We start from the raw sequence: 24,659 nt of genomic DNA, 5'->3' as shown, positions 1-24,659 counted from the left end.
TTCAAGTTTAATTTTTTTTTTTAATTTTTCAAAGTTCAAATTTTTGTTTTCAAAATTTTGTCGTTTCAATTTTTTTTTGATAACGATATTTGATTATTTTATTAATCAGAAATTCGAAAAGTAGAACATAATATCTAAACCGTATTTACGATTACAAATTACTTACGGTTATAAATCACTTCAATAAATGTTCGAAAACATTCCCGCGCACTTCAATGGTTAAACTTTGAACTCGCATTTGAAATTGTTTGCCTGCAAATAGTAGAACAGCTCTCGGTATTAGTAATATTTGGGATTTGGAGAGTCATGAATGAATGGGAGAATGATATTTTTTACACGTACGACATTGAATTGAGATTCACTACACTTTTCTCTTAATTTAGGGAAACAAGGTCCAAGGTCGAAAAAGTACTCACTGATAGGGAAAAAAATTTCTTTGATATAAAAATTGTAATGTCGAATAAAATTCGACAATTTGGGATACATAATTTAGGGGAAAACATTGTTCTTTACGATATCTCTGCTGGGTGGATTCGATTGTCGCGCGAAATCAAAATGACCGCTGTTGGACACACTTGTAACTTCATTTCGAGTTCACACGGATTTTTGGAACTCGTTGGATATCAGTTGATAGAAACCGTCTCTAAAATACGTGGCATTGATTTTCAGAATACTTGACCCGCGCCGTCCACTAGCGTCATGTGATTTATAAACGGCCTCGATGTCGCAAGTTTTTGGAAGATAAGCAACCGGAACTAGCACAAGCTTGAAAAATTTCACGACATCTGTCCACCAAATACTTGATAATCATTAAAATTTCGTCCTTGTTCAAAGCCATTTCTCTGTATTCTAGGATACTTTCACGAAATAATTATTCAAAAGTATTCGTATCTGGCTAACCAAAAGTGATCATTTTTGTTGTAAAAAATGGGAATTCCAAGGAAATGGGTTTCGCAGATCACGAAAATCTTGGGGAAACTTGTTCTCGTCAATTCTCTGACTACCATGCAATTAGTCAAAGCAACCTTGAATCGTAGCATTCGGTTTTTTCCATTTATTCCAAAATCCTTATGGTACAATAGCAATAATGATTACTTCTCACGCGCCACATTTATATTTTTATTAATTAAATAGTCAGAGAATATTTACTCTTTGACCCAGCTACTCTCATTCAGCATGATTCAGCGATTATTTTTTATCAACATGAAGTTATTATATTATTGTATGTAATCTGAAACAGGTCGGCGCAGTGCTATATATAGTCTGTGCGCACTGCGTGCAATTTTCCTAGTTTTCTTCTAGTCTTTTCGCTGGTTGAAAACCAGGAAATCTGCACTTAGTGCCCACTTTTTCTGTAAGCCGAATTCATTGTTAGTATAAAAGTTTGAAAATTTCTTATCAAATAAAAAGATATATTTTCTAAGTACGCAGTTTACGTTCTGATTAACATATGGAGCTTTTGAATTGGATTCTGTTCTCTTAGTTTCACCAGAATCCGGAACAACTTATCACAACAAGTTTTATCAGATGGATTCAATTACTGTTTCAAATAATTCAGTTCTTCCAGCACCGTATCACTTGATAACGGTTAAGCGATACGTTGCTTGACTCTAAACAATTGAAACTGCTTATTAACCATATATTTTTAACAATAAAAGTTACTAGCATTCTGATCAGTCGCAGACTTTTCCTTCAAATCACATATCGAAGTGTTTCTGCAGAATCTTCATGTACTTTTTATTCGAATTCATGTAACATCATACGTCACTATATATTCATACGTATCTAGACTCGAATAGATAACGAGAGGAAGAGGTCAATGGGCGTCACGGCCTTCCTCCTTACGGATCTCATCATCAAGAGCTACTGTATTAATTATTAAAGTTTGATTATTCACGAAATTCAATTCATATTTTATTTTTAAAAGCTGTTCAATTAATTTTATAAATTGCAACACGTATATTACAAACATATAATTAGAAATTTCAAGTTAAAACATAGTTGAGTCTGTTGAGTAGTAATCAAAAGTCACTTTCAATTAGTATCAAAATTTCTTCCTGCTATAAAGGAAAGGTTGAATTTACCGTTGCGGCTGCATGCATTCAAAATTTTTCGAAGCAAAATCAAACCTAGGTAATGCTAAAAAGGCCACTTTTTGTGATAGTTTTCGTTCCGTAAAGTGACGCTTTATACGGCAGCGAACAAAGTTGCGGAATAAAGTCTTTATTCCGCAGTTTTGATGCGCAGTTCGAAGTGCGTATCCCAAACTGGCGAATACAGTAGCTTCGTCGAACAGATCGCGACATAACCTCACTCTTCGTTTTGCTTTACAATCCCTATCCCGTAAAAAATATTGTATGTGGCATGCCCGTAAACCGTTTTTTGGCGCGGATAATTTTAGTACTCGCTTCCGGCTCGCCTTTAGCTCGTTCTGAAATCTTTATCCTTGCCAAAAAAAAAACAGGCGGTTTACGGGCATGCCACATAAATAGCTATTGTATACGCAAATGTTACGAAAAAACCACTGCATTCGAACGAGGGGCAAGAGAACCTGCATAAAAAATCTTGCCCAGACCGAATTCAATCCAAAGTTCGTGGATTGAGGTCCTTCTCAGGTTGCCGGGAACTCTTAAGTCGTCCCATTCCGTAGTTCGTACGCTGACATGATGGTACTACGATCTATAATATTCAATGTATAGATAGAGAAATCAATTATATTGAACCTTGAATTGTATTTTAAACTTTGTCAGGTACTTGGAATTGAATATTACGGATTTATTGATTTCAATTACAAGTCCTATTTCACAAATCCATTTTGTAAATATTGCATTGAAAAGCGCAGGTCTGCATTCTAACAGCATTGAAGTTAGAGTATGTGGCTATTGCTTGCTAGCAATGACCCAGTTAGTAAACACATGAATGGTTAATGGTCTGAAACGTATGCGCCATCTAAGATTGAGTGACACTCAGTCGTAGCAAAAGTATACGCTGTTCATTAAAATTAACACAATTTTTTATTACTTTGAACTGCTAGTAGGTAAATTGATTGAAGAAACACTCGTTGGTACTTGAAGTAAAAATATATATCACTCGTTAATCATTGCAACAGTTTCTGAATATCAAAGTTTTGGACTTTGATGACAAATATTTAATTCAACAGAACTTTCATTTGGTGTTTTAGTCGTAGAAATTCTGGAATTACCGAGTTCAGACCTTGAACAGACCTCGGACAAAACATGGAAGCCTTTCTAAACCGTGGAAAATTATGGTTGAACAGAACAACGTCGTATCTTAGGGTCTGGTTTAAGAATATTGTATTGGAGAATTGGATTCGAAAACATCGTACATTAGAGTTTAATTTTGTATCACCGAATCGCAGAATTTCATTGAAAAACATCGCGCGTCAGAATTTTACTTAATGCGATTGCACCGCCGAATTCGGTTCAACATCATTCTATTTCAAATTAACATTTCCTTCGCCAAAGTTTCTGAGGCTACGTCGCTGCCGGTTAAATAATTTTTGAAAGAACGAAAGTGCTGGTTAATTTACAAACTGCAATTAAGTTTAAACTATTTATAATTGAGATTATAAAATTTACTTATACATACACTATTATACTTACAGTTCGTTAATGGCATTAATTCATAGATATAGCTGTTTCGTAACAAAATAATTTTATTAATCATATTAAAAACTAACATGAAATAGAAACAATTTTAACATCTTTTTTCTTCAGTAATTATCATCTGTTATTCAATATAATATTCAACAACACCGTTGAAGTTTGCGTAAAGTATACTTACAGATACAAGTTGAGTTAGCCTACAAGGTAAACTTAGTCGAACTATAAAGAATGTATAAGTTGATTCTTAATTAAACTACAAACTGCTGCAATAGAAGCGTTAAATTATGCACTTACGGAATAAGTGGTTTCTCTCAAAGAAATGCTGGATCAGTTTTTATTGAGTTCATAATCAGTTTTTCCTTAAACGAAGTAAATATGCCACATAAAATTTATAGTAATTGTACTTCGGAATTGTTATCAGTTATCATGTAGAAAAATATTATTAAACCTTAATCAGACATTCAATTTGAAATATTCTCAGTTAATCCTAGTTCTTATAATATTAAATGAAGAAACTAAAATAATTAAAATCTTAAATAAGTAAACATCTTTTTATTACGTATAAAATTGTACCTATTTTTTTAACTATATTCAGTACTTCATCCGAGATGAATCGTTGAATTACAAATCTTATCTGAAAAAACTCATATAATTAGATTTTGAACAATAAATTTGCTAGAATATATAATTAAAATCGTCTGAAAATAACGTGTCCGAATTTCGAGATGCGACGGTTTTTTACTTGAATAGTTGAATAGGATATTTTTCATCCAAATTCTGAGTTATGCTGATTTTGAATTGAAGTCTAATCTACCACGTCATTGAACCGAATCCCGATATATAATGTTCTTAAATCGTCGATAAGGTGTTTGAACCTTATAGAAAGTTATAAGGAACTTATATTCCACACACATTAAGTGAATTTTATTTAGGGTTTTGACTAATTTTTCCTGTCTCCCAGTCGTTTCCAAATATCTCAACTCTAACGCTACTGTAAAAGGGTGGTTTATTGTAAGAGTAATAATGTTAAAAAAAATCTGTAATTGCAAGATTTTAATGGGCATTAGTACTACTATCTCAGAAAAAAATCACATCGTCATTACCAGGCAATATAGACGAATTGCACAGAGTTTAAAGGAAAAGGAAGTCAGATTAAGAAGCTGTGCAAATCGTTTTAAATATAAAATACTCGTACTTTCTGAAATAATTGACACTTTTGAAAATCTCACGTACCTTCAAATCTTTATTGATCTCAAAAGCTCAATTTATGATTTTAAATCGCTTTACAGTCGCTATATACCCAAGTACAAAAAATAAAAAGTAATGTACTTGAATAACCAATCAACAAACAAGTTGGATCGAAAACTCAAGTTTTCACCATTACTGAGATCCGATGATAAATTGAATGAAACTGATTTAGCTACTTGAAAGTACGATATGATGAAATTATGGCTGAATAGTGGAGAGTTACGTAATACTGACCGGTTTGCAATACGGACCAAATCTAGATCTCGTTCCCAGATCTAACAGATCTAACAGCTTTGATCGGTACTGTAAACAGGTATGTATTGCATGACTCTTCCCTATTGAATTGAATCATTGATGCTATATTGGAACTCCTTTTGATCAAGATTATTGGAGCGAAACCGCAAATATATAAAAATAGGAATGGCACACGAGCAACATTGCACAGAACAGCAGTAGAGCACATCGAATATGGCGCAGAAATTGAAATTGTTCGCTCACAGCTCAACGGAACCCAAGATTTTTGCTAGGTACACGACTCTTTGACGCACATGCATTATGGCATCCGAGATATAAAACACGTGGTTTAATACCGTACAAAAATTATGGCACACGAATAATACAGCACGGTGGTTTGGCATACAGAAATTATGGCGGACAATTCAAATGATATACTTTACACCGTAGAGCTTTCTTTAGAGCATGCGCACTATGGAATAAATCAATTTTACACACCGTGTCGATGGTTGCAAGTTATATAACTCCAATTACACCCTATGTTAGTGGTGCCTTCATTTAGTCTTTGGAAAATGTGTATTACAATGAAAGGTAAGATTTGAAACAATCTTAAATTAAGGAAAGGAATCAGTCGAAAAACTGCAAACGAGAAATGCCTCGCGTAACATAATAAACGACTAGATTTGAAACAATCTTAATTAAAGAAAATCTTGGTTAAAGAGTAAAAGCCGGTTCAGTTTAGATCATCAATCGTCGTTCGGGCTAAACTGGTTGTCTCTCAGGCGAATTTCGATTCGAAGTAAAATATTAGATATGCAAAAATGGTCTTTACCCCCATCTCCGAGGTAAGGTCAAGTACAGTTTTTTTAAACCCCCCCCCCCCAGTCACTAGGACCCCTACGTAATTATTGAACGATCCCTTAGCCATCAGGTGAAAAAATATGAAAAATGTTTGGGACGTTGTACATAATAAGGACCTGAGTTGTTGGGATTACAAGAAAAGTTATTTTTGCAAAGAAGAGATAAAAACCTTTCAAAAACCGCGTTTTTTTTTATTACAATTTTGACACTTTCGTGGCTTCCGCTGCCAAAATAGTGACAGTTAAGACAAAAATGAATAGAACCAATCTTGAAAAGCACGAAATTTCATATAGAAAAGTCACGTGCGGTATCTTTAGCTGTTATAGTTTAACCGCGAGAGCAGCCCGAAAAAAGTTCAAAAATGTTCGATTTACACGAAAACTCAATTTCGTTGTTAAATTCAATTAATTCCCATGTTAATTTGCATGCAAAAATTCACCGATTTTTTTTTTTAATGCAATTGAACAATCGAAAGAAGAAATTTAATGCGTAAAAAAAATTTTACCTAGCATTTTCAACTTTTGGCTGCTATTTGTTGCCTTTTTTTTCTTTGCACACCGTTGGAATCAATCTCTTCGTTTTTAGATGCTCTGAAAATACGATCTCTTAACATGACGCCTCTGTTGCTCCCATTTGACTGGCCTATCACACTACAAACTTCATACTCATCAAAAATCGCTTACTTTCCACATTTGTAAGACAATCACTATTTCTGCGCCGCTCAATTTTTTTTAACTTAGTAGTCAAGTAACTTTGAGAGAATTTCATGCCAACTCTAACAAGGCTTAAACCTTACTTCTTTCGCTTTCCTAGTCGATTTTTTTTTGTAAAATTCCTTGAAATAAATTGACTTGACATAATTATCGGACGCCAAATGTAACGGCCGCTTGTTATGTATTGCTCGTGTGTCATAATTCTTGTGCGTCACAAAGCCGCGTGTTATATCACTCGTGTGCCATAATGCACTTATGCTGAACGAACGTTTGCCAGTGGTAGTATTACCTGTATAATAATTGTTGCAATCAAGAAAATTTTACGTACAAACGAGAAAAACGGACCAGAGTAAATCGTACAAATTAACCCTTACATGTGTATAATTTATTGAAACTTCTGACTTGGAAATTTCTTGAACTATTGATTTTAAAACTGAAGTGACAAGCTTGAAAAATCAAATGACTTGAAAAGACCTGCAATTCGCAGACTTTCCGTAATCGCGTTATTGCAATGGTAAAAATTTTCGAATTGAAAAATTTTTCATTTTTGTAAATAAGTTGAAGATGGCTTCGCTCATTTTTTTCAACATGTAAGCAGTTCAAGTTACGGAAAACCACATCGATTGAGACTAACTTTGTGGCTAGGATTAGTGCAGCCTCGAGTAATTCCACAGAAAAGAGTCTATTTTACCTATTGTTACGTACACTTTTTTGCCATCGTAACGAAAATTGTAAACTAAAGCTGAAGCTATACTAAGAGACCACAGTTAGCAGCTTAATGTGTTAAATTTTGTTCTAATTGAATAATGAAGTACAGTACGATGCTCAAGATGTCTAATTTGCATGAAACTTATCAAAAAAAATTTATTTCTGGACTTCATTACACTTATGGTCGCTAACTTCCGGGTCATAACTGTGAGTGTGAATCTTTAGCTCGAATATTTCGGAAGATATTACTTCTGTCCTTAGGAAACTAAGTGTGAGGAATACATCCATAGTCGCATAGAAAATGAACCTTGAAGTGCGTTAATTTCATAGCAATTAGACGCTTCGCACCACTTCACATAATTACATACGTTCATATTATAGATTAAACAATATCTTTCATGCAATGCAAGCATGTTTTACCCGGTTTTTCATACTTGAGTCCCGTACTTAAAGTAACCGAGTTTGCGACAGTAGAAATAAAAGAACTAAATTGTTCTACTACTCTACTACTACGTACGATATTATTGTAGAAAATAAAATTTCAAAAGATCGGATAATTCATAAGGATTATCGTCGATATAGTAACCGTAAAGTACCTACGACGAGGCTGAAGTTAGTAACATTAACGTAACGAATCGACAGAGGAAAAATCATTATTTCACAATTTCTGAATAATTTTCAGAGTTAACTTTTCGAAAAAAATTAGTATGTTTTGTTTACCATGGTTTACTACATTTCAGAACAAATGTGCGAAGTAACGGTTTTCTCTAAACATGCATCATTACTGTCACGTTACCAACTTCATCCTCATAAAGTATGCCAGTATGGTCCCGTTTTCCGGCCGTAAAGTTGAACTTTACGGACACGTTTCCAACTAAACACAAATCCAACTTTACGGCCGGAAATGAGACCCTAATAGCGTACCTTACGGGTACTAGATCGAAACATAATGTTCGCAAAACAATGAATTTCTCTTTTTTTTAACTGACCCAAATTCATTTCCTGCTCACTCGCAAACTCCTTTTCTTCTATGTTCAACGACCGTTATTTTTTCTATAGTCATGATAGGAATATGCAACATTTCAAACGATGGGTCAAACTTATAATTCTTGATATTATGTTCTTAATAAGTTATGACACTGGAATCGCAAAAACGGAATAAGTGCAAGGTATTCTGAGTTTATTACGTTTCAATACGTAAAAGCTCTCCCACCTTTGTGGGAAATTTTGAAAGGATTAATAACTTTCAACGTCATACCCTCGTACTTATACCCTTTTTGCATTAACCTCCTCAATTATTATTCACAATGAAATTCTTACTAACAATGTCACACAGCGCATTACCAACTTGTTCCCACTTGAAATTTCATCCAATACTGTCATTTTTGTATATTCCAAAGACTTTGAATTTACTCATTTTTTCAGTCAAAGAGTCCCGAATGGCAAATTTTTAGCAAATCATATCAGTTTTCTAACTTTTGATCACTACGCGAGATACGCCGACTTGATTTCATATCTTTTACTTTACGTTTAGAATTAGGGACTCGGAGAACTAACTCCTGGCAAACATATTTGGGAGTAAATTTGACCAGTGTATGAATTTTTCCTTGCTATATTGGAAACACCATTTTGCATTTGGTAATTTTATGAACTAATGTTTATAACTGGGGTCCAGTATTTGAATTAGCAATCTCGATTGCCGTAATCGGATTCGAACTCAGTAATCTAGAAATCATTCGAATTTCGATTTTAGATTGATATACTTCTAGGTACGAAGTAACGTAGAAATAGCTTTTCAAAAATGTTTTTGTTATAAGTGAATTGTATTCTCTCTTAATTTGATGCGTCATGTTTCATTTATGAAACCCTACACTTTAAAGGGTGAGAAATAAATTTACGTAATCATTGTATTTGTCTGACTTGTGAAAACTCTACTTAGGGAGAGATGAGAATTGTCGTTTAAAAAATGTGTAATTATCATGAGGTTAAAGTTCGTAACGTTAATTTACGATGCATTTTTAAGTAACAATCGTTACTTCGTTACTTCAGGATTGTATGAAATTCACTAATCTATGTTTAAAGCAAACCACACTCATATTTTGGACTAAACTCTTTCAAAGTACTTTTAAAATTGTAAATCAGTTATTCTTGTCTGTCTGCTTTGTTATTTTAACGTTACTAACTCCAATCTAGTTGAATACCATAGAACTCTTTATTGAGACATAATCGAATAGGTTCTTTATCAATTAACAAATAATCTTCGTTATCGAAATTATTCATTATGATTTGTGACGAGGAGTCAAACCATTCATAACTATGTATAATCTTGTTATAGGTGAAAATACTTGTGCCAAATAGTACTGCTGGTATGATAATAGGAAAGGCAGGGAACTATATAAAGCAAATAAAAGAAGAATCAGGCTCGTATGTGCAAATAAGTCAAAAAGCGAAGGACTTATCGCTACAAGAACGATGCATAACTGTTATCGGGGAGAAAGAGAACAATCGAAATGCATTACTTATGATCCTGGCTAAAGTAGCAGACGATCCGCAGAGCGGAACTTGTCTGAATGTCAGTTACGCAGACGTTAGCGGTCCTGTTGCCAACTATAATCCAACAGGTAGTCCGTACGCCCAGGCTCCCGCAGGGACGCCGACTTACACGTCCACACCTGGTCTGAACACAGGTAAATTTTAATTGATACAACATTTTTCTAAGAGCTCACTCAATAACAAATATAATGCTCTTTAAATAATAATAACAATAATAATAATAATAATAATAAATGTTTGAGCATACAATTTGTATCAGAAAGTGTTACAAAATAAAATATTGAACAAAAAACAAATATCTTGCAACTTTAGAATGAATTTGGAGTTAAATTTTGCAACGTATCAGTATCTTCTGTTTTACTAAAGGTTAACAAACTTCAGCCGATCCTACAGTTTCTAAATAACTATTTTTACTTGAAATTGTATTGTTAATTTAACGTTACGAACTTCTATCCTATTATAATATTTAGTATCAACAGTCCCGATTTTCAAACAGTACAATTAGATTGATCAGTCAGCTCTTATATTAATGATTAAGAGATAAAATTCATGAAGCTAACGTAATAGAATTAGAGAAAGAAACAAATTAAAAATACCCTATGCATGGTAGCTAATGTGAAATAAATAATTGACGTTTGTTTGGGAATGAAAATTGTTTTGTTTTAAGATATTTACTACCTACTTTAAAAATTTCCGTAGAACAAATCGTTAGGTTTTCATTTTGTGTTTTATATACATAATTTTCTTATAAATAGTAAATTCTATTTACATAGTTGAAGGAAACAAAAATTCAGAAGTGTATATACATAAAAAAAATGATAATATGATTTTATTAAAGTTTCTTTTTTCACTCATGGACACTTTTTGGATCACGATTAAAAAAAAAAAGAATTTCTAAATTGCAGTGTTCCTTGGTAATGCAAAAAAAAAAACTAACTAACTAACTAAAATGACAAACAAAAGCTTTAATATCGATTATTCATTTCAAACGGCTTTAAACCAATGAAAAATTTAGTAGTCTCAATCAATTTCACTCTGCGATGGGTTATTTTACTCAGAAGGTTATTCTCTACAGCCCTTCTATGACCCAATTTTTCATATCACATCAGTATCGTTAAATATTCAATTTTTCAAGCTTGTACTGATATTGCTTTTAGTTGAAGAAAAATTGCAATTCTGAATTGACTATTAAGATAAAAGAAAATTTGGTTGATTTGTATGAAATAGTTTTCTAAACGAGATGAGCCATTGTGGAGTGAAATTAAATTGATTTTACTAAATTTTTATTACCATTTCTAAAGAGTTTTAAATAAAACATCAATATCGAAGCTCTTGTTCATAATTTTAATCCCTATTTTTTCACATTATTAGGGCAAAGATGTAACTTACAATTTTAATAATTCCATAAACACTTGACATGCAACTTCCTTTTAATAAATGACTAAAGAAGCATTGATTTTAGACTGTACAACATCCTTGAGAGCTAGTTTGAGACATTCAGTGACGAAGCAGCTTGTCCTATAAGTTGATAAATTACGGTTTTATTGGTGTACAATAATTTTTTGAATCTCAATTTAAATATTATTTCTGACTGTTTTGAGACGACTTTGTGATCCGCCGTGGCCATGTGTGTTGTTATGATAAACCGTTATCCATGTTTCCTTCTACTTGTAGTTAGGAAAAACCTCAATTTCAGTCTGTACGTTCGCAAGCTTTTTATATATCACTTGAGCCTTAAGATCAAACATATTGTTGTACTGCGGTTTTATTATTACTTCTGTAAAAATTGAACTTTCGGAGAATTCACAGAAACTAAGAGTGGTAGAGATTTTTTTTTTCCTATAATTGGGTCAGTATTTCTATGCACAAATGATTTCAAATTTGATTCATATATTTAAAAAAATTATGGCTGTACAACTTGAGAAGCTACGTTCTTTCTTAAATAGTTTGATTACTTTGTGTCACTAATTTTTTTTATACTTTCAGCAATAATTCGTTTATACCTTGACGTAACTGAGAATTACTTTTTGATTTTCATAGTCTACTTTCATAAAGTACCTGTATTTCATTTTAAACTACATTAGTATTCTGAAATTTGTTATTCATTGGTGTGTTCACTGAGGTAAAACCACTTTTTTTCACATGTGGTATTTCAAATGTGTCGTAATTTCAAATTAAATTATTACATTTTTTTCTATAGAATATACAAAAATAATTTTATGAGACATAGTGCTTGGGAAAAAATTTATTACCAGTATTAAAATAATTAATCATCTATCGTTAAAACAACTATTGGTTCTGTTTTGTTCAGTGAAAAATATGTTTCAAAAAATTAAAGCTGTCTTACAAATGTAAAATCCGTTACATTATATAAGAAAAATTCTATCTCAGGAGCTGTACCACAAGTTGTTGATTTGACAAAAATTCAATTTTCTTTGTAATCATACAATGAATAATGCTAAAGAATAATTCATCTTCATTTTTCATTCAACTTTTCGCTCTTTTAGGAGGGAAAGTTATCATTTCTCATAGTCATTGTATTACTCTCAACCAAAATATGGCAAGTAAAAAGTGCAAAACTCACCGAGTCGAAGTGGCACTCGGATTTCACTGAAGCAATAATCAATTAATAGGGGAATAAGAATTTGACTAGTTAATAAATTCAGTGAACCCTTGTGTTTGAGATGTCATGATCAAAAAGTGAATAAGTTTAAAATCATCAATATTGATAATAACACGAAAACTACTGTGGTTTCGATATTGTTATTCCACCTATAAATAGTATTTAATTTCTAACTGACAATGCCGTTCAGCCATATACAGAGTTCCAAATTATCACGCAGCCTATCTGTTGCAGTGAGTCTCCTGAACGGCGCTGGTCTGAGTCTGAATTTAAACTTAGGCGCAGCTATGACAGCGGGTACAGCTCCAGTCACAGCACAAATACTTGAGCACATAAAACTTACCCTGCGAAGTACAGGGTTCTCGGAGCCAGCCGCCACTGAAATTCTAACGGCTATCGCTACCCTGGCAAAATACAATATTCTTGGAATGGGTATCGGTATGCCGTCGAGTGTGAGTTATTTGGGAACTCCGATGGACAGCACATCGACCACTAATGGCTCTAATAATAACGGAGGAGTATTTGGTCCAATTGGAACTGTCCCAGCCCTAGGATCTTCGTCTCCTACACCTCGTAATGCAATCGACAGATACGAGCCATTTGATCCATTCAGGCAAAACAATACAGCACCAAACGCGATCCACCTAAACAACAATTCTTTTGGCTTAGGGACGAACCAGTTGTCACTCGTAAGTAAGAGTCCTACTCAGGTAGACGCAAACAACAAGGAGACCAAGAAAGTAGATATAGAAATTGCAGAGGTTATAGTTGGAGCCATCTTGGGGCCCGGCGGTCGTGCTCTTATCGAGATTCAGCACCTGAGCGGGGCCAACATTCAAATATCAAAGAAGGGAATGTTCGCACCTGGAACAAGAAATCGTATAGTTACCATCACAGGTTTTCCAAACGCAATTGGCACCGCTCAGTACCTCATTGAGCAGCGAATCAGCGAAGAAGAAGCAAAACGAGCTCGCCATAATGCAATTGCTGGAATGATTCATTGATTATATTTTATTCACCTTCCTCGTGCATAATCATTATCAAACTCTGTTCTCTTCATAGTTTAAAAGAAAAACCAGGGCAGCTCATCTTTCCCTAATCTGATATTATCTTATTTAGCCACCTACCATCCGTTGTCACCTGTCCTCACTTTTACATCACCATACACACGCACGTATCACCTCGCCTCTTCTCGTTTATTGACTAAATAATCACGGTTCGTTGACATTTGTCTTATATTTAAGATTCTTACATTATAAATGTTATATAATATAATATATAATATAATATAATATAATATAATATAATATAATATAATAACTACTACGATTGTTCTGTGATACACCACATTACGGGGCTTTGTCACACATAATACACACTTACACTACATCACAGCCATATACGCGTAGAGTTAAAGTTGGTAGTGTTGTTAGGATACTTGAAAAAGGCACAACAGTGTCATCGAGAACCACCTTATTCCACATTAATGTTGTTAATAATCCCCTTCGTGAATTATCTATTTATTGCAGAATTATTTACATGAGCAAACCAAAACTTAGGCTGCGTATTAGTTGCTCAAACATAAATTATCTCACATTCTAAATCTTTGATTCTATTCAACTTTTGACAAGTTCCATAATGGTTATCCAAGTGACCATGAAAATATGTTATAACGATTTTTGTACAAACTTTTCATCCGATAGGAGGAAGTAGTTTATTCTTATCCTTTGCGAAATTGGTATGCGCAAAAAGACAATAAATCATTTGTTCTACAGGGGTACTATCGATGAGATTTTTTTGATTTATGTACTTGTAAATAAAATCAAGTAGTCGACTTTGTGTGATAATTTCGTAAGAAATGGCTAGCAACTTATGTTTTGGTATGATCATTTTTCCTTCTGACAATGAGGTATATTATTTGTTTAATCGACTGCTCTCTCAACTTCTGTCTTATACGTGTATTCAAAGTTTGGTTCAAGAAGGGATCTAAAAGAAACTGATAAGCATTGGACACATGATTCGACCGTTGAATCATCTGTGGCAAAAATAACCATTTTAGAATTGCTTGATATCCTGTAATACAAATGCTTTGAAACATTGGTTGAAAAGTGAAAGATTTTCTTTAAGATGTTTAAAAAAATATTTCGACGTCAATTTAATTTCATTGGAAGTATGAAATTTACACGGCATGTTGCATTACATTTCAAGCGATAAAGCAAATTCCTTGTATATATTTAAAAAATGTTGTACTCCGTATCAATTTTGGTTGACCTGTTTCCTCTACTCTTGAATTTTCATGTTAACGCGAGAGTCAATATTAATTAGCATTGAACGGTTCTTTATTGATAACCTTCTGTTCCAAGCATAAGCGGAACAATAAATTACCAACTTTCTTAATCTTATATAGTTGTGATATAATTTCTATAACTGCGCAGAAAGAATAAATATTGTTGGACAGGTTATTTTTTTATTTTTTGTCGAGCATCAATATTATGGAAGGGTGACATTAATTAGGTGGCAAAAGAACATTTTGTAAATTAAGACAAAGTAACAAACTAAAACATGCTATCTTAGTGCCGCTTCAACCATTCACATTTCTGCTGCAGATACATATACTAAGTACAATTGTTAGCTGAAGGCGCTAAGCTCACTGCACTTTAATTATGGTAATTACCTGTATATTTATACATATTGCATAAAATTATTAATGATAGTATATATATATGATTATATATATTAGGTTGTTTCAGAAAAACATATTTTATTATTTTCCATAGCGGTTACGCCTGAAAAGTTTGTTTAAGGTAAAAAGAAGATTATGGGAAACAATTTGTGTTCCACGTTAAGTGGAAGATCGTCCTTATTTGATGTTTCACATCTTTCTTACATTTTTTTTTTTTTTGAACTTCTTGAAAAATATTTGTAGCATTTCAATTATTATTTCTTTTCTGAAATTTGTATACTAATTAAACATCACGATACGTGATGCAACAATATATCGAATGGGAATGTTATTTTCCTAAATTAGTAGTTCATATTAAATTATAACTATTTTATGAAATGGATTTAATAGTGAAGTTGTTTACGAAATAACATCATATTTTGATTGACCTAAGTGAGAAATTGTTGTGTTTTTTTTTTTATTCTTCACTAATCTTGATAGATTAAAAAAATGAAAACTAAGAAAGTGTAATAGCAAATAAGGACGATCTTCCACATAGCGTAGAACGATTCTCTCTTCCCAGTATCTTTCTTTTAACCTGAACAATCTTTTTCAGGGGTGCTAGGTTGGAAAATCCCATAATTTTTTTTTCTTCTCAGAAGCACCCTAATATACATATATTATACGTATACATAACAAAAAAAGAGAGAAAGAGAAAATCGTGAGTGAGAGAAAAATATTATAAACCCAAGTATATATGTATAAATATATGTGTACGTACATGTATATATTTATACATACATATCATATATATGTGAAGAGGTTGATTTAGATTATTACGAAAAGAGAATTCATATATAAAATCTAAATAAAATTTAAATAGATACTTAGATATATGTATATATACGCATGCACATATGCGCGTATGAAAAAGAAAAAAAACGAGAGAAATATGTGTTTACATGTATACATATACACGCATATTATATGTAATATATATATATGAGATATAATATATACCGAAGCTATGAAAATGATATTATAAATATTGTAGGAGAAATATTTTGCGTTCGTGAAAATATGAGAAAAACTTATAGTTTTATCCATGAATTATGGTACATTTAATTATCGATGGTTAAATTTCTACTATATCTTTTCCAGTACACGGTTACAAAGAAAGAATTAAAAATTATTAGGTTTTAGTTAGGTTGATTCTGAAAGAAAATATAGCATCATACTTATAAATGTAAATTATGGCAGGTGAGCGCATTGTTAATTGCATTTGCGTATGCCCGCGCAACCGACCGAAGCATAATAATAATAATTTTCCATACAGTAATTGTTCACAAATAACCCTTCATCAAAATCTATAACAAAAATCATTACCCTAGATTTATACTAGCTACTTACTACAATTAGAGGCATTCTCATGCATCACCATAATCCCTTGACTAGCAGTAGAGTTGTTGTTGAGTGCCTGACTGCTGGCAAACATATTGATTCTGTCATTCATGAAGCATCATATTTTATACACGATCTGTTTGTGATAAAGTTATGAAATAATTCACTTTATTCGATCAGTCTCACCCATGGAGATGTAAATATGACATTCATTTCGAGGTGCAACTATAAGCTGAAATGACAAGTGTTTGAAATTATTGGACGCCAATGATGGTTGAAGAACAAAATACGCATGTTAGCAGTCTGCAAGCTCCGGTAGCGCTGTGTTATTCTCTTGTTTAAATCTTTGTTTTGTACAGTTGGAGATGATATAATTCACTAACGAAATGAGCATATTTTATACATGTATGGAATGTGCTATAAATATATTCATTTGAAAAATATATAATCATTATATACAGCTAAGGTAAACAATTACACACAGGTTATAGATGTAGTTGCATAAAGTTATAGTCTCTTTAATCTCGTATTAAATGATCATCGCAGGTTCGACGAGTTAGTCAATAAATAAATAACAAATGAAATATCTATTAAATGGGTAAATAAATAACAAATGAAATATCTATTAAATGATTAAATAAATAATTATCATTCTTTCGCACGTGGCGACATAGTCCTGCAATCAAGGAACCGTAGAAATTACATTACATCGATTCGCCTAAAATTCAACATGAGTACAATCGTATTAACGATTACTAAAAATAACATTTTGCCACATATATGTGGTATACGTGTTAAATAATTGGCTGTGTGTACTAAACCACATCATGATTCACATTTGATCATTCATCGTTCGACACATATGCTGTATGACCATGTATGAGTGGTATATCGTTATGGATATTCAAACCGATTTTCGTTCTCTTAAGTGCCAGCAACTGCTGTACATTATTCATATAGTTTCTCAGCTACTTAATCAGGCGGTACTAGTTGGAACATGGAAAAAAATTGATCAATCTTGGCTTCACATGTTTCAAGTAACGTACATGTTTTTGGATTTCAGAACATTGAAACTGGAGTTTGGTAACTAATGTTAAAAGTGCACAGTTACATTGGGAAAAAAAATATCTGATCTACATTGCACTAAAATAGAATTGCTGATATTATGTCATTGGCCATTAATATTCTAATGGTTACTTAGCTTTCGTGCCTGAAAACTTACATACACTTTGTCTATTTGGTTTGGGTGTAGCCTTTGGCGTTACTGTTTAAATCAAGTCAACGTTAGGAGGGTTATAGGTAGTTATTATTTTCAATACCAAACTGTTGTTGTTGGCCATCACATTGGCCATCGATGTTTCCCGCTTCAAATTTATTTCTCATATTCTATGGAACTCGTTTCCGTGTCTGAACCGAATTGATGAATCTACCATCCAATCACATTATCATTGTGCTGTTTTAAAAATGTGAAGCCAACACCATTCTTTACAAAATTATGTGACTTAAAATTATTTCCCCCTTGATTTCAATTACGTCTTGCATGTTTCAATTATTGCCACTGAATTCAGCAGCTGTATGAAATTATAAGGCGGGGCTTTTCGTATTCACCTAGTTACGGATAAAATCGGTTCCTTGTTCGCAACCTCCTTCTCAAGAAATACGCAATTGACCACTCCAATTAAACACATCTCTCATACTGAAATATTACTGGATCGAATTTTATAGATGATTGCGCTCCACCCAATAACGCTTATGTTGCATGGAATTATTTTTATGACTTAACTTTCCTGCTATTGGAACTGTTTGTTTAGTAGAATTTTGCATCGTATTGTATTCCCGATTAGAGATTGTATTTCCAACATAAGACCTTTGCCATCAGCTACATATAAGCAGCGATTTAATATCAAATCTGCAGGTTCTACTAATCAACTTTTCATATGCATAAAGCAACAGAAGTTTTTCAATTCATAGTGATAAAGACTGTAATGATTATTTCTAGTTGCACATTTCGTTAGAAGGTGGAAAATTTATCGAACCTAATCTATGTTAAATATCATTTAAAACAGAGTTGAACGATTTTTTAATTCTTCATTTAGAAAATCTGCCCCAAATCAAAGGTTTGACATTCTGACATACACGTGCAAAGTCCCACAGGATCAAAAAAAGAGAAGGAAAACAAATAGAAAAAGAAATTACAAAAATTATAATATGTATATTATTATATATAGAAGAGATCACAGAGGACTATATTATTATATTGAATTCCATTGATTGACAATAGAACAGATGAAATTGTTATATGTGGTAATGAAAAGGATAAGCTCGTTGAAAATCAACGTAAACTTAAGTATAAATTGCACTCATGCAACCTCGTAAAAATACTTTATTAGACGCAAGAGTCGTTGTTACATTGTTGTACGTTACCCAGGCGCGTATATTTATAAAATATATATATTATATTAATTAAAATGTAAGAGTACATCAATCGCATCCTAACTATAAGAAAATGGAAAAATGCAAACCATTAAAACATTATTGTATTGATGAATTCATGATGAAATCATTCATATTAATGGTACATACGTTTCGCATGTTTGGGAGGGTTTAACAAAATTGTACGTAATGTTATTAATTCATTGGAAGTGAGAGATAGGTTTAGATTGTTAATGTGGTATAGTGTATCGGGCAAACGGAAGCGTATGTAAAAAAATTAATTAAAAATTAGAGAAAAGAAATTATAATAACAGAAAACATTGGTCGAGATTGTTATTATTACGATAGAAATAGCTAATAGCAGCTCGGGGACAAAGAAAAATATTGAGTACCTTGTTGAGTATAAGTAGTCTATCGCTCAGTCACACATACCAATCGCTCACACAGAAAGGAAAACACAAACACATATTTAATAATAATATTCGCACATTTTTACACACTTAGGCAGGTTCAATGAAATATTCAACTGTCGTCTTAATGTTGTACTATGTCTCTGTTTATATTTCCATTGAGCACTGTTGACCGAAACTTTTCCAAGTAATTTTTGTGGCATTGTTGCGTGTTATTTCTGGTTTAAAATCACTATTATTTAGCATTCTATTATCAAACACAGAAATGTGATTACAATACTAATTAACTGGCTGCACAGGTGAAGCCAGGAAAGTATTCGTCACAGATACAGTACTATTAAGTATTGTACCTTACATTCCTTTTGGCTATAATGTAATTTAAGAAACTGATCTTGTGCATGTTCTCATATCTATTTTTTGACTTATGAACGATGCTTCGTACCGTACGTACGTCTACCACTTCCACATTAAAATATAATACACATATTCTCACGATAAAAGAATTCATGAAAATTTTCAAGAATTGATGCGGGCTATCATTTCTGCTACATTAGTCGCATATATACGTACATATGAAGTTTGATTTGCTGCTTGTCCATATCGGAAAGATATATTTGGTTTTTTCCTCAAACGTCACATTTATAACCAGTTTGAATAACATATGCATATGAATGTAACGAGCTTGGGAAAGGTTAGAAAAAATCTGACATCGCTATTGGTCGTACCTTGTAAAAAGATATTTTATGGTAAAGAATAAGAGGTCGAACTATAAATTACAACCCAACGGTTTTGTCAGCTTTTTTGAACTTGGTTTTTGTTTTTTTTAATTTTGTTTCATTTCACCACATTGTGATATGAATCATGCAGTACATTCTAAAATTACGACACTTTCTAGTATAAAATCCATTAATCAAACGCATAACTTCTGAACTTTAAAAAAAATAGGATACGTGTGTCAGTGGTATCATATACATTTAAAATCTCAATTTAGCCAATATTTTTTACATTTACAAGTCGTAATAGTGAAATGGCATGCTGTACATTGCCGAGACTTTCTAAATCTGTTAATTATGCGGTGCTAGCTGATTCTCTTTTTCTACATACATTACTTTCTTATAAATATGTACACCTCCTGACGTGGATTCTGACAGATCCAAGGCCACCGGTGTCGATAGATGATGGCAGACGATCTCGGGAGGTGTACCTTGATACATGTAGTTCTGACATACCTGTATCCAAATTCACAATTTCATATGCTATGCAGCTACTTTGTAAAACGTTGGAAGCCAAAATTTTCTCTAATACTTTCTTGTAATTCAAACTTTTAACAACATGTATTATCTTTTGTTCTATCTAAACAAGAAAAACCTTTTTTTCTCATGCACTTGTAGCAGAATGTAGCACGGAAATTAATCGTTACGCGAACACTGCGTTATTATCGAGTAAAATGCCCTGGCATGAATCGAAAACTCTTGGAAAAGTCCATCCATACATGCTGATCTATTTATCATACAGCTTGTGATTATGCAGAGTGATTTCCTAACGACTGCATGGTCCGTCGTCTGCTCAAATTTAATTCGCCTGCGCTACAATCGGAGAGCGGCTGTTTACCAGCGCAACCAATTGTCTATAACCTCAAAATTTTGATACATTGTGAATTAGGCACAATTTCACCGACAACTGTCAAAATTTTTGAAATTACATGCATTGCGGCAAGTTGTTTAAATTTATGAGGGCTGGTCACCCTAGCAACTGTCGTTTTCGGGTTCCAGCGCGTGCATATTTAATCTTGGCAGACAACGGACCATGCAGTCCTTAGGAATTCACGCTGTATGCAAAATCATGGAGATTGTTTCATTCACCGACTTGACAAATAAACATCTTGCAACCATGTAATAATTCTTTGGACTTCTACATATATACATGAACGTTCTACACCTCTGGTGTGTTTGCCTGGGAGCCACAATTGATAATATTATTATTATTGATTTTACTATTATCATTATTATTATTACTATTATTGCAGCATATAATGCTACTGGAATATTCTTTTACACCCAAGCAACATTTATTTGCATCAACAAATTGTTATTTTTTCATCACCAACCTATTCCATTCAATGTTAAATAATTATAAATAAACATAATATATTAACTATTTTCATTCATGAAAAGCATCGTTACCTGTACGACAAGTGATCATAAGAGCATAATAAACAATCGCTCATTAAATGCATTCTGTTGTTTTTCATTTCACTACCCACCTACCATCCATCCAGCTACTGATCAGTGCCATCATCTGGTCATTAATCATCTTGACTTGGCTAGGTAGAATCCTGATTTTTAGAATAGAAAAGAGTCTGGTTACACTGATTATTGAGAGTGAAAACAAGATACGTTTGTCAGGAACAACCTGGAAAACTTTGGTCATAATAGGCTAGTAAATCACCAATGTTACATTATTCACCTTCACATCATTTAACGCACTTCAGAAAGACCACGTGACGGCGAATTGTTTGCGAAATGTCAAGGAACATGTAAAAAAGAAAGTAACAATGTACATACAATAATATTTATAGTGATCCCTGATATGTTTATAGTATACCCTAGCTAATACGTTCTATCACGAATAATGAATTGCAGGAAATAACAGATAAAGATTCATTAAATATAATTACACATGTCCGATTTATCCATAGCCTTCTGAAAGTAGGAAAAGTGTTTATAAATATTGATTCAAGAGACAGGTTCTTGTTAGTGCTGTAAATAAACCCGATTTTTGCGACGTGGCCGACCAATGAATGTACTCGTGACGAATTTTGGTTTTAATCCGTTATTTGTTTCTCAAACAAGACAACTTTATCGGTTTTTGGTATTTTTAAATTTAGCAGCATAAATAATTAGATTAAATAATAAATTATTATGTTCCTTGAAAATATCTGTGTATTAGTCCGATATATCAAAATTTACATGCAGATCTTTTTCGTAAATACTGGAAGATACATAAACTTACTTCGATGACGTTCTGCGATAAATCGCATAATTATTGAGCAAAATGCAATTGTTTATTTTGAAATGTTTCACTAGGAACGTACGTACGCACCGTCCAACTGATTGGAAGAATTACAAGTTATCAGGTTTTTTCGTGTCATTGAATAAAATTTGAGATAAAAAATTTATCCAAAATTCGAAATGACGTATCCAAAATGGTGTACAGCATCGTATACAACGATATTGGATTTTGATAAGAATTCATACGTTTTTTTTTCTTTATTCGAAATAAAGGTACAATAAAGTCAACACAAAATTATATCATAATTAATAATTTAGTATATTAGGGTGGTCATTAAAAAGGTCATTTTTTAATTTCGGTCGGCGCGCAACCAAATCGACGTTCCCTATTTTTTTTCAGATTTTTATTTCAACTCAAACTTGCCGAACGGATTTAGATGAAATTTGGTATGGGAGGGGGGGGGGGGGGGTGGTTCTTGGGTTGCTGATTATGAATCTGCACTCAAAATTTAAAAATTCAAAGTGGTGGATTCAATATAACAACAATTCAATAAACTCGTTCTGAGACCCGTTTCATGATGGGGCGATTCTTCTATTTTTTTCTAGCACTTTAAACATTTTGAATGAACAAAACACCATGTTTCAGTGTTCCGAATATTCTCAAAATATTACTAAAAACTCTGTATTTAATTTTAAATGTTTTTCCCGCACGGACGCAGAATTGTTGGTAATTTTTTGAGAATTTTCGGAACGTTGAAACATGGTATTTCGTTTGTTCAAAATGTTTAAAGTGCTAGGAATAGATTTTTTTAAATCACCAAAAAATCGAATGATTGGTAAAAATGCCAATTGATAGACAGGTTTGAATAATCCTAAAAAAATAACGGTTGTGGGAAAAAATCTGAAAAAATTGAAAAGTGCTTTTTTGTGACCGCAGAACCGTAAAATATATATCAGGGTGGTCGTTAAATGGAAGATCACGTTGGTTGGTGATAAATCAGTTCCGAAGGTAGAAAAAATTGCTCTCTTAATTTTTTCAGATTTTTATTCTCAGCCCTTAATCTACTTGTAGATCGCATATTCCATACGCGTCGTGGGTGTTTTAATTTGGTATATTATTTTTTAAATCATTTTTTAAACTATGTCACGTCGTATTTTATACTTTTGTTAATCTTCGTTGAATTTTAAATCGTCGTTATTTGCGATTTTACAAGAAGAAGATGTGTGGAGAATTCCATTCTAGTTCTCAATATCTAAGCACAAATTCTAGTGCTCAAAAATTAAATACAAACAAAGGGAGACTCAGGGCTCGAAATAAACATCGGAAAATATAAAAAAAAAAATTTCGTATTTAAGCCGATCTGCGACCATCTAACATTGAAATTCGAAAAGAAACATTCGTCTTCATACTTTTCATTCACGATTCAAAATTGTTGTTTACGGTACCCGTGAGATAACACCGGTATTTCAAATGTTGATTTTTCATACTCATACTATTTGGCTTTTGGAAAATCCGGGCTGTACATGTTACATCAGAAACCGATCTGATTTTGAATTTTGTGTCGCTGTACTGAGACCTAGTTTCGAGTATAAAAAAAAAAAAAAAACATATTAATCTTCATGAAAATTCAATTACTTACATATTTGATTACAAATAATGCTGTCCGTCGTTTTGAATTTTGAATTATTCTTCCATCTCAATTTTTATTCAGTGATACAAAGAAATAACCCCGACAACTTGTCAGTATTCAAATCAGTTGGTGGATACGCGCTCAAAGTGAAATATTTTAAATTAATAAAGAATTTTATTCTTCTGATAACTACGTTCTGTTATAAACTAAGTTCATGTATCTTCTAAAGATCTACAAAAAGGTCTGGACGTAAATTTATTCATCTCAAACAACTATCGAAATATTTACAAAATATGCTGCGATTGAAGAAGTTAGAAAAAAAGCAAAAAAATTCTATTCGAGAAATAAAATCGATTAAAATCAACATCACTTCAACAATCACTAGTACGCTAGTTGGTCGGCCATATCTTTTCTAAGCGTCTTTTTGCGGGTTGTGTGCTGCACTAGATGGCATATAAATAAATAAGCATTTGGTGTAATCAATAGTTGATTTCAATATTTGTGTTCAACTTTTATAGATTTAGTGAGTTTTTTGTATTATATAT

General features: G+C 32.7%; 1 protein-coding gene and 1 long non-coding RNA gene across 5 annotated transcripts in view; both read left to right on the top strand.

The window, feature by feature from the left end:
- LOC124408236 (RNA-binding protein Pasilla) overlaps positions 1 to 15,026 on the top strand; it is a 28,511-nt gene extending 13,485 nt beyond the window's left edge. For 2 of the 4 annotated variants that reach the window (XM_046885006.1, XM_046885007.1), the window contains exons 4-5: positions 9,726 to 10,077; positions 12,801 to 15,026. In XM_046885006.1, coding sequence (XP_046740962.1) covers positions 9,726 to 10,077; positions 12,801 to 13,570 — 1,122 coding nt within the window. In that variant the 3' untranslated portion in view covers positions 13,571 to 15,026. The remainder of the gene's footprint in view (positions 1 to 9,725; positions 10,078 to 12,800) is intronic. The other 2 variants (XM_046885008.1, XM_046885009.1) reach the window with 2 other exon arrangements.
- Positions 15,027 to 18,512: 3,486 nt separating this feature from the next.
- On the top strand, positions 18,513 to 22,234 carry LOC124408239. The gene is made up of 2 exons (XR_006929404.1): positions 18,513 to 18,544; positions 18,629 to 22,234. It is a non-coding gene; the product is annotated as an uncharacterized LOC124408239 (long non-coding RNA).
- The last annotated feature ends 2,425 nt before the right edge of the window (positions 22,235 to 24,659 follow it).

This window comes from Diprion similis, chromosome 7 (assembly GCF_021155765.1).
Source record: "Diprion similis isolate iyDipSimi1 chromosome 7, iyDipSimi1.1, whole genome shotgun sequence".
In the NCBI taxonomy this organism is placed as follows: domain Eukaryota; kingdom Metazoa; phylum Arthropoda; class Insecta; order Hymenoptera; family Diprionidae; genus Diprion; species Diprion similis.
Note: the sequence above shows the minus strand (reverse complement) of the source record. Positions and strands in the feature narration are given on the sequence as shown.